This window comes from Mandrillus leucophaeus, unplaced genomic scaffold (assembly GCF_000951045.1).
Source record: "Mandrillus leucophaeus isolate KB7577 unplaced genomic scaffold, Mleu.le_1.0 Scaffold264, whole genome shotgun sequence".
In the NCBI taxonomy this organism is placed as follows: domain Eukaryota; kingdom Metazoa; phylum Chordata; class Mammalia; order Primates; family Cercopithecidae; genus Mandrillus; species Mandrillus leucophaeus.
The window spans coordinates 2,051,081-2,071,361 of NW_012102743.1; the positions used below are offsets into that span (position 1 = coordinate 2,051,081).

At 35.0% G+C, this 20,281-nt stretch overlaps 1 protein-coding gene across 1 annotated transcript in view; it reads right to left on the minus strand.

Moving 5' to 3' along the window:
• The window catches only part of BIRC6 (baculoviral IAP repeat containing 6), a 269,615-nt gene that overhangs the window by 147,546 nt on the left and 101,788 nt on the right, over positions 1-20,281 (minus strand). Inside the window, exons 25-39 of the mRNA XM_011984254.1 lie at positions 18,045-18,232; positions 16,602-16,916; positions 16,260-16,359; positions 13,701-13,915; positions 13,337-13,545; positions 12,666-13,012; positions 11,844-12,063; positions 11,158-11,291; positions 10,336-10,446; positions 8,231-8,358; positions 5,137-5,268; positions 3,897-4,112; positions 2,662-2,845; positions 1,887-2,042; positions 40-173 (exon numbers count right to left, since the gene is read on the minus strand). Of these exons, the coding sequence (XP_011839644.1) occupies positions 40-173; positions 1,887-2,042; positions 2,662-2,845; positions 3,897-4,112; positions 5,137-5,268; positions 8,231-8,358; positions 10,336-10,446; positions 11,158-11,291; positions 11,844-12,063; positions 12,666-13,012; positions 13,337-13,545; positions 13,701-13,915; positions 16,260-16,359; positions 16,602-16,916; positions 18,045-18,232 (2,789 nt within the window). The remainder of the gene's footprint in view (positions 1-39; positions 174-1,886; positions 2,043-2,661; positions 2,846-3,896; positions 4,113-5,136; positions 5,269-8,230; positions 8,359-10,335; positions 10,447-11,157; positions 11,292-11,843; positions 12,064-12,665; positions 13,013-13,336; positions 13,546-13,700; positions 13,916-16,259; positions 16,360-16,601; positions 16,917-18,044; positions 18,233-20,281) is intronic.

Below are 20,281 nucleotides of genomic sequence, written 5' to 3' on the forward strand. Positions count from 1 at the left end.
GCCCAGCTTCTTTTCAAAGAATATTCTAATGTATCATACCTTAAAAACCTTGGCTGCAAGAGGGTCCTTTTCCAAATCAATATCTAAAGGATCAATATCAACTTCCATTAGATCCTGAAGTAACTCAAGGTCAATTTCTTTATCTTTTTCCAAAGAGGACAGAGGCGGTGCACCTTCAAATAATTAAAAGTGATCTTATTGGTGGAGTACATCACATAAAATTAAGATGACATAATGCTTTTAGTTACAAAAAGTTATTTTACTTGCATGTTACATATGCCTAATAAAAAAAATCTCTATGTATGCAAACATTTCGCTCCATAATACATAATAAAAACAAAGATGCACTGATATTTGCTTTCCTAAAGACCACAGTATTAGCTCTTGTTGAAATAAGTTGCATAAACTTTGCTATCAAAAATAATTACCAACATTACTAAATAGTATACATTCTATTACATCTAACATGTAATTCATTATATTACATTCATTATTACTGGTAATGTTACCCAGTATTAAAGAGAAAAGCAAAGAGGACTGAAGTTATAAGAATGCCATTTACTGGCCAGGCACGGTGGCTCACAACTGTAATCCCAGCACTTTGGGAGGCAGAGGCGGGCAGATCACGAGGTCAGGAGTTTGAGACCAGCCTGGCCAACATGGCGGAACCCCGTCTCTACTAAAAATACAAAAATTAGCTGGGTGTGGTGGTGGCCGCCTGTAACTCCAGCTATTCCAGGGGCCGAAGCAGGAGAATCACTTGAACCCAGGAGGAAGAGGTTGCAGTGAGCTGAGATCGTGCCATTGTGCTCCAGCCTAGGTGACAAGAGCAAGACACCGTCTCAAAAAAAAAAAAAAAAAGAATGCCATTTTTACCTTATTTTTCTGTTATGAATTAGAAATTACTCTCTCTCAGATGTCTCCAACTTTTTAAGTAGCTTTCTTATAACCCTTATAAGTACCCCCTTATAGCTCTTTCTTTTCCATCATTCCCATCCTCTTAATCAATACAACTTTATAGAATGCCTAGTAAATGCCAGCCTGTATGAGGGTTTGAGTATAAGTACATGAAGATTAATAAAATAAAACTCTCCAATCCAATAAATTAAGAGAAATTCAGAGGTGGGGGTGCACTATAATTAAAACTGAATACAACATGATATGTCTAGAAGAGATATTTGAGAGTACAAAGGAAGTACAGACAGCAAAGTCCCAAACTCTGCTGGGAATGACAGAAAAAGCCTCTTGGAGAAAGGCATCCTTTATGTGAACCTTGGGTAATGAAGTGTTCTTCATGCACACAGGAAATCTATTCCAGATAAAGAGAATATCAAGTAAAAAATAGAAAATCGTGAGCAAATATAAGATTAAGGAATGACAAATGGTTGAAAATGACTGCAGCATCTGACATATACCAGTTAATAGCCAAAATAGATTTTTTAAAAGTAAGGGGTATGGAGATGATCAAGGATGATGCATGCTAATTTATAAAGATACTTTTTAAAAAGAAAAAAAAAAAAAAAGAAAAAAAATACACCAAAAAAAAAAATCACATGCTGGATCTTAAAGAATAAGAGCTTTTAAACTGCTGTCTACATCACTTTGTATCTTTACATGTTTTCTACATTGGGTTTTCTTCATCATTGCCAAATCACACTACATCAACATAATTAGGACACTATGAAATGACAGCATTTTGTTGTAATGAGCATTCATTCAGAGAACCAAGACAAAATGTATTTACGAGGAAAATAATGGATCTAGTTTATAAGGCCAAACAACTAATAGAAAAATATAAAAATCAACTTTATTTTTCTCTAACATTCTTTATTTTGAAATGTATTTCCATTCAATAGAATAAAGAAGAAACATAATGTAAAATTTACCTGTTATGTCATGTGTCAAAGGTTCATCTATAGTTTCCAGCAACTGAACTGAGGACTGTTGAAGGGAGTCATCAGAGTCACCAGCTGTCGCACCTACATCATCACCCACTGTTCCTTCCTCCATGGCTTCTGCGGCTACTGGAGCCAGTAATTCTCCTGTATGTAAGGGGATAGTCCTGTTTTAATAATTTATACAGATCTCGGAAACATATTAAGGCACATTTTTTTCCTCCAGTTTAGTCACTGACAGAATAAATGCTCTACTAACTACAAAAGAATCTGAGGCAAATGAGTTCCTACCCACCTAAGGAATGCTACGACTCCCTCCATTACCTTCAAATGCTAGAGACAAGTATCTAGTAAACACGTAACATGTACAAAGAGTTATTTTAAGTACTTTACATACATTAACTCACTTATTCACAAAAACCTTATACAAAGATTATCCTTATTATCCTTATGTTATATATAAAGAAACTGAGGCAAAGTGACTTCCTCACCCAGTAAGCGGCACACCACTAATAATAATAAAGCAGTCTAGCTCCAATATTCATGCACTTTAACAACCTAACGCCTTTCTAAAGCCTTGCATTTATCACAACTATCAATATACTTAAATACAAAAGTAATTCTCAATGGTTACTACTGCTATAACATTAAACCGATTAAACAGACCTTTATGCTTTTAGGGGGTTAAAGATCCCTTTGAAGATTCTTACTTGAGCAATGACAAGGTAATTCTGACATACTCTATGAAAAAAAAATCCTAACACACCTGCTAAAATATCCTGTAGCATACAAGTTAAGGAATACTGAGCCCAAGCACCACCCCAAGATATATCTCCTCTATTGAAGTCAGTTCCAACCAAAAGTAATAGCAGTCTTTCCAGCTGGGGTTCGTTCACAATCTCACACAGATGAATAGTTGGCCTCGTGGCGTTTGCAATGCGTGCAAGAACCTGTAACACATTTTATAAAATCATACACTTAAATAGCAATTACATGTTTTTTTCAAACAATAACAGAAGTCTACCAATACTTTAGCACTGAACAACAGGTTTCAATAATCATGTATGAGTCTGGTGCAAAAAAAATATTGCTTGAGATGAAATGCAGAAGAATGTAATTTCATCAATCAAATATTAAAATCTGGTTTAAAATCTAATTGTATAGTTAAAAATTTCTACGAACAATGAATATGCCACAGAAAAGCAATCATGACATTAAAAGTCCTTTTTTTTTTTTTTTTTTTTTGTTTGGAGACAGTCTCGCTCTGTCACCAGGCTTGAGTGAAGTGGCGCAATTTTGGCTAACCTCACTGCCCCCAGGTTCAAGCACTTCTCCTGCCTCCGTCTCCCAAGTAACTGGGACTATAGGTACATGCCACCATACCCAGCTAATTTTTGTATTTTTAGTAAGGACGGGGTTTCACCATGTTGGCCATGATGGTCTCGATCTCTTGACCTTGTGATCTACCCCTCTGCCTCCCAAAGTGTTGAGATTTCAGGCGTGAAGCACCACACCCGGCCAGAAGTCCTTCTTTAATATAATTTGACACTTATTTGTGTATTTCCTATTTTAATTAATATAAGAAAGGCAGGTTGGAGATAAACATATCCATATTACCCGCATTTCAAACCCTCAAGTTTTAACTAAATTAAAATATAAATCAGGTTTCCTTAAGAAACAATTTGAAAAGAATTTTTTCTATCTTTTAAGACACAATAAAAAAAAGTAACTGCAAAAAAGCAAAACCAAAAGCAGCATCATTTCTCTTAATCAAAATTGACTAAAAACATCATTTTTTCCTAGTTTTTAAATCCCTGTAAGTCTACATTTTTTTTTTTTTTTTTTTTTTTGAGAGACGTGGTTTTGCCACATTGCCCACACTGGTCTCAAACTCCTAGACTCAAACAATCCACCCACCTCAGCCTCCCAAAGTGCTGGGATTACAGACATGAGCCACCGCGCCTGGCCAACCCTACAAGTCTATACTTATAGTTTACCTACCTTACAAACAAACAATAAGAGATCAGCATGACATGTAAAATCCATGGAGAGAAGAAACAGAACAAGTTTCTGGACTACAGAGATACAACGTTCATGGGCCAGAGTAAATGGAAGTGGTTCTATCTCAGGACTTTCTTTTGTTGTTGTAACTTCTGTATCTAAATTAGAACGGGACCATTCTGCTGTCCGACGTAAACGAATTAAATCCTTAAAGTGCTGCACACAAAAATTCACAGTATTTAAATCAATGTTTACTTAATGAAAAGTTTTTCAGTAGAGATAGATTTAAGTAATGAAAATGTTCACGCCATATTACAACTTCTAAAGAGCAAAATTTTTAGATACACTGTAAGTTTCAAAAGTAAGAATATTAAAAGCTAAACTGACCAATATGCCTTACTTCCTACTTGGAGTAAAGTATCAGATATATAACAGAATTTCAAAAAAGTGAAATTCTACAGACGTTCACTGCAGATAATACATTAAGTTATTAAGTCGAATCTAACAACATAAACATTACCGTAACATCCTAAACATAATTTGTAAAAGGTTGAAGGTAAAGAAAACTAACATAACATCAAGTACAAAATATTAATTTGAGTTACTTCAAAATCTGGTGGAATAATTATAATTTCACATTATAGAAAGACTACAAACTTGTTTGATACATATACAGTATCCCTCAAAATTTTAAAAAGTAAACATCAAGGTTTTAAAACTTCCAAATCAGTTGAACTTCACTTTCACTTACAAAAGACATACTACATTTGAGCCTTGTGAGCACCACTGAACACAAGTTTCAATTCTAAACTCAGACACCAAGATATTCCAATAACAATACTAAGGGGAAAGAGAATGCCGCATTTTTTCATTTTACATATAAATTTTAGTTGTGAGGCTGATACAATGATATTTGCAATCATCTTGTATAATTTTGTATTGTAAAATGGAAATAAACCACTCTATCAATGCCACATTAGCAAAACTATACATTCCACTGTCCTTTATCTTCAATTTACTGGAACTCAATCCACATTGAAGGTAATACGTTAGAATAATACTTAAAGCCCACATTTATCATACATTTCCTTCAGTTAAACTACCCCACCAAAAAAAAGTCCAGAGTAGATTGGCTACTCTGTTAAGCAGAATAATATATATTCAAGTTTCTTGATCATAATTAAAGATCATAACTCCTTGACTTTTCTGAGATAATTATATTGAGAAGTATAGATCATACCTTTGAAGTGGCCTGCTTTAGTTTTGCTTGTTCTACCAGGAGTTTATATGACGATCCTTTGTTACTTTGTATTTTTTCTTTTTCCATCTGTTCTACCAATGCCTTCTGCTTTGCTTTTAGTAGGTTAAGTTGCTTTATAAAACAAACAAACAACTTAATCTTTAACAATGTTAGGAAAAAATTACTATACTCACAGAATTCACACATCAAACTAATGGAACCCGTATTATCTTGAAAGATGTAGTATAATTTTAACTGTTTTGTTAATTTTTTAAAAAATCATTTCAAATCCCAACTTTGAGATCTCTCCCCATTTTCATTAACATCTCCCTTCCCCCATGGGAGTAAGAAATAACTGGAAGACTTTTATATAAACCACTAACATAATTGAGTGATACATATTTTTTAATAGAGGGGGAAAAGTTTATTTTCAATTAAATATATGGGAAAAATATTTTATTGCTTAATGTTTCTTAGTTCTGTTTTTATAGAAATCTCAAGAGTAGTACACATTTTGGTATGTCTATATTTTTTATTAAAATTGGGATTGAGATCATTGTAGTTACTTGCTACAATGTAGCTTAAGAAATAATTAACCTATATACAAATAAGAAATAATACAGAAATCTCTTGTACACTTTACCCAATTTTCTCTAACGATGACACTTTGCAAAAACTATAGGATAATATTACAAGGTATGGACATTGATAGAATTCGCCAATCTTATTTCTCCACTTTCAGTTGCACTCATTTGTGTGTGTCTGTGTATGTATTTAGTTGGATACACTTCTACATGTGTTAGTTCATGTATCCACAATAGTCAATACCAAACAATTCCACCACAAGGTTCCCTCATATCCTTTTATAACTATATCCACATTTCCCTCCTGCCCTATCTCCCCCATTCCTAAACAATGGCAATCAGCAGTCGACAACAATGAACAAACAGACCAAAGAAGAGAAACAACTCTCTGTTCATAAAGACCTTACAATCTGTTGAATGTGTTCTCCATACATAGCAATGTACACAGTGTACACAGAAAGTTACATTAATGTACTAGAAAGACATAGCCAAAACTATAAATGAATAATAATTTAGTCAGTAACTTATTAAGTCTTCCTTCTCAGAGAACACTTTCCTAAACTACTACTATTGACACGTTTTTGTTTTTGTTTTTGTTTCTTTTTTTTTTTTTGAGACAGAGTCTCCCTGTGTCGCCCAGGCTGGACTAGTGGTGTGATCTCAGCTCACTGCAACCTCTGCCTCCCAGGTTTAAGTGATTCTCCTGTCTCATCCTCCTGAATAACTGGGACTACAGGCACACGCCACCACATTGGCCAGGCCAGTCTTGATCTCCTGGCCCCAACTGATCAACCTGCCTCAGCCTCCCCAAGTGAGCCCTGCCTGACACCTGTTTTGGTATCAGGAAAAAAACATTACTAATATTATTTTTAAAAATCCACTTGGCTGTTATCTCCACAGATGAAAAAAATTCTATCCTAAATTAAAACTAGTATGTACACATAATTTTAAAAATATTAACTGAGAATTTCTACAAATCAGTATTTTCAGAAAGTAGTTTCCAAAGTTCTATAATTAACGTACACAAGAAATATAATCAAGAAAAAAAATGGTTTTTAATTTCTTCTGAAACAACCAGTTTTAATTATTGTACAAATACAACTGGTTTTCACTAAGCCATTTGGCAGTAAGTTAGTAACCTGATGACCAATCACCCTGATTACTTTCGTGTATAATTCCTAGAAATAAAAACCTTCTACAAATCACAGTTACAACCATCAAAATCAGAGAATACTGACGCCTGACCACCAATTATCCCTCAGAGCACCTTTTAAGTTTTACCAACTGTGCCAATACTGTCATTCATAATGAAGAATCAAGTAATAATATTTTACAGACAAATACTCACTGAGTGACACACTAGGTTTTGTTTTCTATCCTAATTAAATGCACTGAGCATAAACATTAAAAGATACAAATTACTACAACCTAAAATTGGTTAAAGGTCTCAAAAAGAAAAGCCAATTGAGGACGATGCTTCTCATCATTTTTCCTGCAAAGGACTGAACTAGCTCATAGCTGAAAAACTTAGAAGTGAAAAATAAACAACTTATTGCTAAGTCTACCTTTTAAAAAAGCCCCACGAATTAAAATGTTTTTTAAATATAAAAAATAAAACAATAAAATAAATTTGAAAAGCCTAAAGCTTTCATAACATGCCAGAGCTAATGATTTTCACATAGAATCTTCATACATCTTAAAGTAATAACAAAACTATTTTGTGGCCGGACACAGTGGCTCAGACCTATAATCCCAACACTTTGGGAGACCAAAGTAGAAGAATCACCAGAGCCAGGAGTCCGAGAGCAGCCTGGGCAACAAAGCGAGACCCTATCTCTACAAGAAACAATTTACAAATTAGCCTGGCATTGCAGGCTCTAATCCCAGCTACTCGGTAAGCTGAGGCAAGAGGACTGCTTGAGCCCAGGAATTTGGAGACTGCAGTGAACTGATTGTTCCACTGTACTCCAAACTAGGTAACAGAATGAGACCCTGTCTCACAAATAAATAAATACACACACACACACACACACACACACATATATATACACACACATATATATATATATGAAAAAGGGAAAAAAAGGAAATGGAAAAAGAAACCAAAATTAAAACCGGAAGCTAGATAGAGGGGCAGAAGATGAATACCCTTTATCCAAAGGTCAACTAAAAGCCACTGAGAATTAAATGAAGGAAAATGGATTGAATTAAAGCAAAACAAAGGAAGAGAGGTTTTTGACTAGGCAAAAGATAATGACCACCTCATTTAGAATGGTAGTAATAAAGATGTATAACAGTAAATAGTTAAAGGAACATCAACGAAGTCTGTAAACTATACATTGTCATCGTTTTAACATTAAAGAAACTGAAGTTTCCAAAGTGTTAGATAATTTTCCTAAGCTAAGAGCCCATTAAATGTCATACCTCGTATCTGATGGCACATCTATCTCATGCAACCTCCAAAACAATACTCTCAAACATTAAAATTTTTTAAATGTATTGACAATTACCTGTTTATGATGAACAAGCTGCTTTCTGATTTTTCTGGAATATAATCTATCAAGGCTACTGCTGCCTTTAGAAGATCTATTTAAGCTCTGAGTGTGTAGATTATTGTTAATAAAACTCCACTGATTACCTACAGGCGAAGGAAAACTTGTATTAATCACTCTGTTAAATGTGACTTTAAAGTACCTTTCCTACCCAAAAAACAAAAAACACAATTATACATGTGCCAATCATGAAAAGCAGTTTTAATAAGAAAAACATGGTAAAGAAATTGCTAGAAGATCTGACTGTATAAAGATTGGATAACTGTCAATTATCTAACATAGACCCTAAATCATTTTAAAAATCAGAGTTCCCTCTGTCTCCAATCTTTCCTTTAGATAATAGCGATTTTCCTCCACAATTAAGATTAACCTCTATACAACTTTGATGATGTCATTCAACTTTAACAACAAATACTACTATTGCCTATTTCAAACACAGATACTTTTAATCAGGGACCAAAAAAGGATACTCAATAATTTAATTAATAACTGCCAAAATAAGCTTAGATAGTTCAGAACGCATAACTGTCTACCTATACTTACTCCCCTTTTTTGGAGTATGTCCAGACTATTCTGTTTCATTTAATTCAGGCCCAATATCACACTTTACCCATCTCCAATCCTAAAACATCTTTTCTTAATCCTAAAAACATGTTTTTTCTCTTTACTACCTATTTATCAAGTCTTAGTTCAAGTTCTTAAAACCCTAAAACTCTTCCATCAATGTTTCCATAGTATCTACATGTATAAACAAACATACTCCCAATACTATCTGCTACATTCCAAGATTACATTACAGTTTACTTTATATTTTTCTTTTTTTCAAGACTGTTTCTCAGCCAGGAGCAGTAGCTCACATCTGTAATCCCAGCCATTTGAGAGGCTGAGGCACGTGGGTCACTTGAGGTCAGGAGTTCAAGATCAGCCTGGCCAACATGGTGAAATCTCGTCTCTACTAAAGATACAAAACAATTAGCCAGGCATGGTGGTACACGCCTATAATCCCAGCTACTTGGGAGGCTAAGACGGGAGAATCCTTTGAACCCAGGAGGTGGGGGTTGCCATGAGCTGAGATCATGCCACTACACTTAACCTGGGCGACAGAACGAGACAAGACTTTCTCAATATGAATGTAGTTTTATTTATGTTAATTGTATTTCTTACCTCTATATCCTACAACTGAGTAAACTATAGATATACATTATTCTTTAAAAATCACTATAAAACAAATTCCTTATACATATGAATTCCCTATCATCTTCCTAAACACAATATGCACTATAAACAACTGATTCCACTACAATATCTCAAGGGAACTTTTAAAAATACTGAGTTCCTGACAATGTACAGAATTCCAAATTTTATGGATCTCAATGGCTTACATACTAGATGTAAACTGTATGTAGGCTTATATATCTCAATGGTTTACGTACTGGATTTAGCTATCTCAAATCCTTTATCTAAAAACCCTTATTTTCAGAACAAGAATCTCTGAGGAAAAATAAAAATAAATAAAAACAAAAAGCCTTGTTAATTGGGAAGAGGGGAATAAAATAATTTTGCAGGTTGATTTAATTTTTAAATTTTTCTATGCTTCGAACCTATAAAGAAAGCTTACAACTCAAAATCTGAGAATTTCTGTATTTAAAAATAAAGGTCATTTGTAGCTAATTAGCAGATACCAATAATGCTAAATGAAATGACACATCATACTAAGAAAAAATAAGAACTCTCTGATTTCCCTTTCATAACTCATTTATATGCATGCTATTATAAAGTCTTTAAACGAGCCTAAGGGAAGACACCTTGTGAAAGTCATAACTGTATTTAGAAACTAAAAGTCATGTCCAGACAAAGGAGCTTGTCTATAAAGTCCACCAAGTATAAATGTTATCTTTAAACAGAATTGTAGTAAAGTTCATTTGTATTTTCTATAAATTACATACAGCTGGTAGCTCCAGGCCAATAGCCAGTTCTGGAACAACTGCGAAGTCACTCAAAATCCCCACCAACGTATTATTATAAACTTCTGATACCTGTCAGAAACCTCTCCCTGTCTTTACCATTCAAAGGTTTCTTTGCAGCTGCTGCTTCATCTTCAACAGTTGCCACATAATCCAGCAGCCTGGACACTAGCATAACAACCCAACTGATCATGGGAATATCTAGTACTCCTGTAGAGAGATGAGAGTAAAGGAAAAACATCCAGATGACTTTAGGATTCCTAATTAGGTCTGATACTATAAGTGAAACAAAAAAATTTATAAATCCAAAACATATCATATCATTACTAACACTAATATTTATATGTAATAAGTCTAAAAAATAGACACCAACAGCCAGAAACTGAGTAGAACATCAAATCTAATGAAAGACAAAGACTTCAAGGTATAAAAACAGATTAAGTGTAGGATGAATCCAAAGTGTAATATATAAACTAGAAAGCAAGGTATAAGAGACTATTCTTAGACTCACAGGAACTGAAATAAAACATCTAACTCTCAGCTTATAATTCATATAGCACTAAACTATGTTCTAATGTTTTTATTCTTACAAAAAAGTTTGCTCAAACAAAACTCATTATTGTTGATTGGAACAAAACTGTGCCTTACAGCTTAAACTTATATAAGGGAGTTTGATTTTAGTTATAACAGTATAGGAAAAACATACTATACTAAGTACAAATAATGAAAAGGTAATAAATTTTAAAAGTAATAACTACATAGCAGTCAATCACATGAAGGTTGCTCATTCTTAAAAGCTTACATCATAAAAATATTAAATGTGCTGCAATTAATATTAAAGTATTTCAGAGAAGGTATTTTATAAAAGCAATATTTACAGGAATACTGTTTTTACTAAAGAACACTGCTTTCTATTAATACCTTCTGTCCTCCTATGCATGGGTAACTGTGGCTGAAGAGGTGACAATAAATTATCCAAGAGATTAAGTAAGCTTTCTAATACTCCACTATTACTAAGTGATCTTTGACCAATGCAGGAAAGTAACATGAAGACCCTAAAAACAAAACAAAACAAAAAAAAGAAAATAGTAAGAATCAATTTGAGTGTTCAATTTTTAAAATAGCTTACACAGAAATTTAACAGAGTAATGACAGAATGTTTGCTTTCTTAAAACATACTATATATCAGACTGGGAAAGCAAGATTTGTATCTGGAGGTATGAAGTTAAAATTAGTTATTTTTCTAACTACTGGTTATATTTTCTAATGTTATTAACAAGAAATCAAGCACTTAGTGAATGAGAGAACTTTATTAGCCACAAACACATTTAGCATATAAAGTAACATAATCTAATAGAAATACTTATAAACAGAGATCTAGGAAGTCCACAAGTTCAATTAGAAAACTAAAGAGTAGAGTCTAATTATTACTTATTATCTTCTTCGATACACAGTGCTGGTGCCCTTCACTGGTCATTTCACAAACTCTGAGACCTGCTTCATATTCACAACTTAGTATCCACATTTCAAAGATTTCAAAAGCTGACCAGTAACTGTGAAAAGCACAAATCATTAATAACAAATACCTCCAACATTTTCCGACCTACCTATCCTGTGGAAAGATGAGAAGCTGCTCTGAATTGTACAATTCCTGAAGGACATTAGAAAGAAATTGACCCCACCATCTTTCACCACCACATAGTTGAACAAGCAGAAGACCAGTATGTAACCGTATCTTTGGGGTTCCACTGATGCACAAGTGTTTAAAGAGCTCTTCACAGGCCTGGGCATGAAATGTGCTCTGCAAAACTGCAGGAACAGAGTGTCCTATTACAAGAAAGAAAACAGTAAACTTTCCTATTTAAATGTATTGTATAATATTAAAGCATGCCTAAACACACTTTCCTCTTTTCTAGTAATCAGTAGATAATTATATTCTATTTATTTTGCAAAGTATTTACTCCTTATATGTAGAAATCTGTTAGATACTTGGAGAGGGAAATATTTAGCACTTAAGTAAATTACATTTCTTGCCTATGGAGCTGGATGTATCAGATGACTGTGTCAGTGAATGTGTGAGCTTGTGTAATGATCAAAAATACCTCCTGGCTAAAAAATGATACCTTTATATTAGCAATTTATGAAAAGTTTCACTGTTGAACTTCCATGCAATACTTAATACCATGCCAGTAGCACAATGATGTGCATGTCAATAGCAGAAACCCAAAAGAAACACACAAAAATTCATTTAAGAAATATTTAAAATAACAGGGAGAAATGTATTAACCTAAAGAGACATTTCATAAATATTGACATTTTTAAAAATACCAAAATTTACAATATAAAATATTGACACAAATCCTAAAACATGCAGCGAAATCATATCAAGTATATTTCCAGCCTTTAAAATATGTAAGCCAAATACAAACCATTAGAAGCATGAAGCAGACTGAGCAACGTGTCCAATAAATATCTGATGATAGTACGTAACTGCTCTGTGGAAGACGTCTGAATTAAATCTTCTGGATTTGATGTTTCACTCAACATCTTCCGGCTTGCACCTAGCGCCACTTTGAGTCTCTGCACTGCATTATGAGCCAAATTTAGTTGAAGCTGTAGCTGAATACAATCTTGATAAGCAGAAAAAACCCTACTGTCTTCCTCAACTGCCTTATCTGGTTTTCGTAAAAAGTACTGTGCATTGTTAGCACTGTTTAGAGGAGGAAGATCAATACTTTGCAAAAGAGATTCCAGACGATGACAAGCCAAGTTATATCTAAAAGTAAAAAATGATTGAACAGAATAATTCTTGTAATGTCCTCTTTATGTACAAGTACAAATACTAAGAATTAAATCTCTTAAACCTGTTAACATACAACCATTAAAAAGAATTACCCACTTGATAGGTACTAATACATGCAGTCCATTAATTAATCACAATATTTTCATGTATTAGGTGTTACTATAACGTGCTAATCTCCTACTTCCTTTTGCTCTTATCTGTACACCTATGAAAAGATATTTCTTGACAGAATTATAAGCAAGACATTATATAAAATACAAAGTTTCAATAAGATTAAAATTTGTACTCTATACTAACCTGCACTGTATATCCTCCTGTAGAGCAACCATCATTGCTAAATGCTGGTCAATTTCTGGCTGGTTTGCAGATTCTCCCTCTCCCTTTAGAGGATCATGCATTAACTTCAGTTCACTTTCCCAAGGTAAGATGTAGGTGTGACCATAGTAAAATCCTAATGGGATTTTGGCTCTGGCATTTGTACTCCCGTAACGTCCAATGACAGTGATCTGAAATGAAAAATTATAAATATACATATATGCACATCTGCCACAATAAAAATCTGAGCAATGTATTTTAAAAGTTATATTTTTAAATTGTTTATTTTTCATAACTTGTCAGAAACATAGAAAGCGTATCAATTTACTTTCTTAAAGTTCTTTACCTTCATGAATCTGCACACGGGAGGTGGTATTAAGTCATGAAGAATTAGTGAATGGGTGCTTATATCAGTTGCCACTACCAACCGCCTTCCATCCACCTCTTCTCCTAATGTCCAAATGTCAATTGACAAAGAAGCCAAGTCTCCACAAGTGGGAATCAATACATCAGTCAACAATATAGGCCTCCCAAAATCCAAGGTCACAAATCTCCTTGCTCCTATGAGAGAAAGAAGAAACAGTTGACCAAAAATATATCAATTAACCAAATGATACACTCAAAAATAGTTTGGAGCACTCATCTTAAAATATGAAATCAACTCACCAAACTACAAACAGGAAAAGTAAATGTGTAAAAATGGCCTTATCAATTGATTCAAAAATTTTCTGAAATACATGTCTGTGTTAGTTTTGAACCCCAAGACTTAAGTAGAAAATTAAGAGTAGCTGGGCACAGTGGCCAGTGCCTCTAGTCCCAGCTACTGGGGACCTGAGACAGGAGAATTGCTTGAGCCGAGGAGTTCCAGGCTGCAATACATTAGACTGCTACTGCGCCTGTGAAGAGCCACTGTACTCCATACTGGGCAATACAGTGAAACCCTGGTCTCTCTTTTTTTTTTTTTTTTTGAGACAGAGTCTCGCTGTCGCCCAGGCTGGAGTGCAGTGGTGCGATCTTGGCTCATTGCAAGCTCTGCCTCCTGGGTTCACACCTTTCTCCTGCCTCAGCCTCCCAAGTAGCTGGGACTACAGGTGCCTGTCACCACGTCCAGCTGATTTTTTGTATTTTTAGTAGAGACAGGGTTTCACCGAATTAGCCAGGATGGTCTCGATCTCCTGACCTCGTGATCCACCCACCTCGGCCTCCCAAAGTGCCGGGATTACAGGCGTGAGCCACCGCACCCGGCCACCCCTCTTTAAAAAACAAAAGCAAACAACAAAACAAAGCAAAAAAAACAAGAGTAAGACTGTTACTGTTACAGTTAAGGCAATCAACAAACAAGCTTCTTTAAAACATTAGAGTTTTTAAAAATTAAATCAGCAAATGCAGTATATTACTTAATTTTGTAAAGGATGAATCTACTCTTCTTTCAGCCATTGGCAACTTTTTTCTCAATTTCACAACTAGATGCATTTAAATACCAAACAGTATTACTTGATTTAGTTTCCTTAAGCCCTGCTTAACTTCCTGTGAAGTTGCATACTGTATTCATTGGGGTTTAGATGCAAAGTGAAAGCTGGACTACAATCATATATAATCAAACTACCACTGAAAAAGGCCTTGGGAAGGTCCTCTAACGGATCTCAAACAATGCTTTTTCCCAGTATAGACGTATTTCAGTCTCTTCAGCTCAATGTCAGATGAAACAGGTGGAAAAAAAGCAGATTTGCATCTCTCATTTCACCCACATTACAAGAGTAAGTTCAATTAGTAGAACAGAAGGCAGATCATTAATAATGTCATAATTCCGTTTCTTCTTTATTGTGTTGGGGTGGGTCAGCTAGTAACCTTACCAGCTACATTTTATAGTGAAGGAAAACAACTAAATTAAACTTCTAGGAATAGTGCTATTCTCGACGGAGCTAGTTTAAAAGAAAACAAGGCAGTTACTAATACTTCCCTAAAAAGAAAAATTATTAAAAACAAAGAAAGAATATAGTTATCCTCCTCAGGAGGCTTATGTACTGCAGTCATTGCTATGTATAAAAAACCAAACTACAGTGTAAACAACCGCTCATCTCCCATAAGACTGCAGAATAACAAATTTCCCCTCTGAATGTCATCAACACTAATGTTGTTACCAATGAATGATTAGTTGGGCAGAAAATACCATAAGACCTTTATTTTAGCTTTCAAACTCCTTCTTAAAAAGAGGAAACAACCACATTGCAATAACACGAATATTATTTAATTCTTCATAATGATACATGCTACAGTGTATACTATAACCTTATTACTTCCTTGAGGATTTTCTTGAACTCTACTGCTACTAAACCACAAAAATGTTTGTGGTAGTTAAAATCAACTTTTTTAAGAGAAAAACTGCCTACATTTTATTCACAAATATGTTGCAATTGAAAGCATCTATCCCAATCTCAGTTCTTTAGCATATAAGCAGAAAACAAACTTAGGTAACATTCAAACTATTCAGAGCCTACGATATGTTATTATTCTTATTCAGTTATTATAGTAAGCAGTAGTTCTGTTTGCTCTTCTCAAGAAAGAGTTCTACTATAAGAAGGCTAGTTTTAGGAATATTTTGAGTGTAATTTCTAGTATAATGGCCAACTACAATGAATTATTTATGTCAATAATACATCAGCAGTCAAGATTCATAAACAGATCAAATTCACTACCCAACAGCACTCTTTATGCAATTTGGTGGGCACAAAGCTTGAACATGTAAGTGCTTATCTTGATAAAATGTACTTACCGAAGAGGAAATGCGATTTGCAAAACAAAACAAAACAAAAATCAAACTGAAGAATAATGAATCTTAAAAAGGCTGGCAGACTAAGCAAAAACAAAAAAAAGAAAAGAAATATTTTAAGAAAGTGAAGATTACCTGAATGCATTCGCTCTATAATAATGGACTGGTGAGGCGGAGGTTGAAGAAAATGTGAAGCATGAGAAATTGCAAGGGCTAGACCAGAACCAAGTGGATTCTAGAGCGGGGGGAAAAAAAAAAGTCTAACTTTATACTGATATTACTATAGTTCTATAAAAACTACTAACCATAATATCAAATTAATAAGTTTCTTCTCTTAATGTATGTACTGTAGTATTTTATAAAAGAAAATAATTTGATACATCAAGTTGGTATTAAAAATTTTGCCTTCTAAAGTTAGAGTATATTTCAAGATATTTTTAAATGTCTAAGTCAACACCTATTTAAAACATAATTTACCATTCTGGACTTGTTGGAATTTTTGTTATGTGCAGCAAGATTGACTGCTGGGGGATCAATGACTGAGCCTGGGAAAAGCTGTGCAAGTTCGGCATTAATCACAACGGAAACTGCTTCATTGGGTGGAGTGAGTGGTGGAGTCATAAAAAGAGGTGTTGTTTTTGGAGTGGGTGGAATAACATCAGATGGATGAATGAAGAATCCAGGGGCAGCCACTGGGTTGGAAGGCACAGAGTTGTGAACAGGACCTACTGCTGATGCTGCTGCAGCTGCTGCAGCTGTTGTCTGATGTAACTTGGCTTCCAGCTTTGCTTTCTGCAAAAGAAGTAAAAGCAACATATATAGACTAATCCTGCCTACCTAAATTGTAGCAGAATACCACATGGGCATATATTATGAAGATAAACATGATTAAATTGATCATACTTAAAGATGAAATTAAATCAAAACTGGACTCAATATAAATGGATCATTGCTTTGCTATGTACACTTTAAATATTTAACACAAAACTTCCTGTGTTATTTGGGAACTAGGACTCTTTCAAGGTAGTGGTGAAAAGGAAACACAACAATTAAATATAAATAAGGAATATCTGCTCAAAACAAAATATTTTAAGAAGGTGAATTCTCAGGTTGACTAATGTAATACAATTTGTCACCTGAAATTGCCACAGATTTCACTTAAACCAGCGGTCCTCAACTTTTTTGACACCAGGGACCAGTTTCATGGAAGACAATTTTTCCACAGATGCAGGGAGATGTGGCGGAGGCACAGGCGACTGGTTTTGGGATGAAACTCTTCCACCTCAGATCATCAGGCATTAGACTCTCATAAGGAGCATGCAACCTAGATCCCTCACACGCACAGTTCACAATAAGGTTCATGCTCCTATGAGAATCAAATGCCCTTGCTGATCTAAAAGGAGATGGAACTCAGGTAGTGCTCGCTTGCCCACCGCTCACATCTTGCTGTGCGGCCCAGTTCCTCAAAGGCCATTTATTGGTACTGGTCTGTGGCCCAGGGATTGGAGACCACTAACTTAAGCCACAATAAAATTTATAAAGCATCTGTCATTATTTGTGAATTTTAAGTCACATTAATTTAACTGTTCTATAAAATTTTGTTTTAGGAACTACACTCCATGTAAATAGCAACTAGTAACTGTACATATTCTTTGATCGAATGTTTAGAGAACGGATTTACTTCAACACTGCACAAAAAATATCAATCATATTCCCTCAAATATGTATCAAATAAGATGTATTCATACAATGTCAACCAACTTAAATATCACAAAGACTTTACCTCAATTTTTGTTGAAAATGATTAGCTCAGATCAGTCAACCTACATTTCTTTATGAAAATAATGGTCATTTTTAAAGTACTTTTTCAGCTTTTGAAGTTTAGAGACAGCATGAACAAAGAGCCAAATAGTCTCCAACCTGTTGCTGAAGCTTCAAAAGCTGCTGCTGTTTCTCTTGCAGCACCTGTAGCTGTTGCTCGGCTGAAGCCATTGCATGAGAGAGAGACTGCAAAGCTACCTGGGCTGCTGAACTCAGGGCTGTCGAGGCTTCCCCAACTGTCCCAGATGATAGTCCACCTACTGCAGGAGTAACCCCGAAGGAACTCACTGGCATAAGACAAGGGGTAAAAACAAAAACAAAAAACACCAGGATGAAGAAAAGGTTAAAGAGAAAACATGTTCAAATATTTTGGCACTATCTGGAAAGTATAAATAAGGAAACATTAATGGTAAAATAAAGTATATTGATAATACTATCACTAAAGATCTAGGAAATCCAGGAATGACTTTTTTTTTGAGACAGGGTCTCACTCTGTTGCTCAGGCTGGAGTGCAGTGGCGTGATCTTGGTTCACTGCAACCTCCACCTCTGGGTTCAAGAGATTCTTGTGCCTCAGCCTCCTGAGTAGCTGAGATTACAGGCATGCACCACCATGCTGGGCTAATTTTTGTATGTTTGGTAGAGATGGGGTCTGCCATATTGGCCAGGCTGGTCTGGAACTCCTGGCCTCAAGTGATCCGCTAGCCTTGGCCTCCCAAAGGCTGGGATTACAGGTGTGAGCCACCACGCCCAGCCCAGCAATGAGGAATGACTTCTTAAAGCAAAGCAAAATCAGAGACAGTATACTTTTGAGTTTGCAAATATTTTTGTTAAAGTGATCATTAAAAATGAAAGTAATCTTATTACACAATTTGAGCATAATAAATTTGCTTTACTAAGTTTTCTTACTGCAACAACATACCCCACTTCACCTACCAAAAGGACCCAAAAGCCCTTCAAATATAAGATCTTCATTTAAAAACAGATGAAAATGACACTTCCTCATTGTAAAGCATATCCTATACAGAGACAAGGCCTACACAGAATAAGCTACCCAGAATACCAAATGTTTTACACACACAGTAAAACTAGCACACACTTCTACCCATGAACATTATCAGTAATACTCAATGAAACCCTACAAGAGATTTCTTTGATTTTCCATTTCATTGTTATTCAAACATTATACATAATTCTTTCTGCATTGTTTTCCAGTATTTATGAGAAATATATTGGAAAAGCTGGGATAAAAACTTCATTTCACAACTTAATCCAGTATGTCAGCACAAAACAAAAGGTAGGTGCCAAGTTTAATAACAGCATAAATATTTCTAACAGGCCTTACTACAAACTCACAATGGGGGGAAGGCTAACTGCTGTAAGAATAGCAAATATTTCGTATGCATTACCATGTGGCATTGTTTTAAAGAATAACTACAATTCACTTTATGGGCAAATTTATGGCCCAGGCATCATGATTCCCTTTTTTTCTTTGCTGATTAAGTAAAGAAGGCTCAGAGAAATTACCCTGTAAACTCATAGTAGTAGAACTAGAAACAGAACCAAAGTGCATGTAAAGCCAAAGCCAATGAAGGGCATAGTGTTAAGCATGGAAGCTACATCAATTTATTTAATCTTGGCAAGAGAAAAGTATTAAGTACTAACTAAGCAAAGTTTTTGTTGCTATTATTATACGTATGAGGTACTAAAATAATCCCATTTTCTACATAATAAAACTAAAGCTGAGGGAAGTAATTTGCTCACAGGTAGTGGATAAAGGGGAAAATCCAGGCACTCTAACAGCCTATCTCTTTAAAAGCAAACAAGGGCTATATTGTGCCAGAATTCCAATAAAATTAAAAAATAAGCTAAAATAAACAACATACCAATAACAAAAACTGTACATATCCTCTCATAATTAAATTTCCTTATGTAAAAAAACAAAACCACCACTCATTACAATGCAGTCATACTGTGCCCTTCATTTACCCAATACTAATTATAAGCTTGGTCAAAGACAGTGCAATTGGCTGGGCATGGTGGCTCACGCCTGTAATCCTAACACTTTGGGAGGCTGAGGTAGGTGGATCACTTGAGGTAAGGAGTTCAAGACCAGTTTGGTCAACATGGTGAGACCTGTCTCTACTAAACACACACACACACACACACACACACACACACACACACACACACACATATTAGCCAAGCATGGTGGCACACGCCTGTAAGCCCAGCTACTCAGGAGGCCGAGGCACGAGAAACACTTGAACTCAGGAGGTGTAGGTTGCAGTGAGCTGAGATACTGCCACTGCACTCCAGTCTGGGTGATGGAGGGGG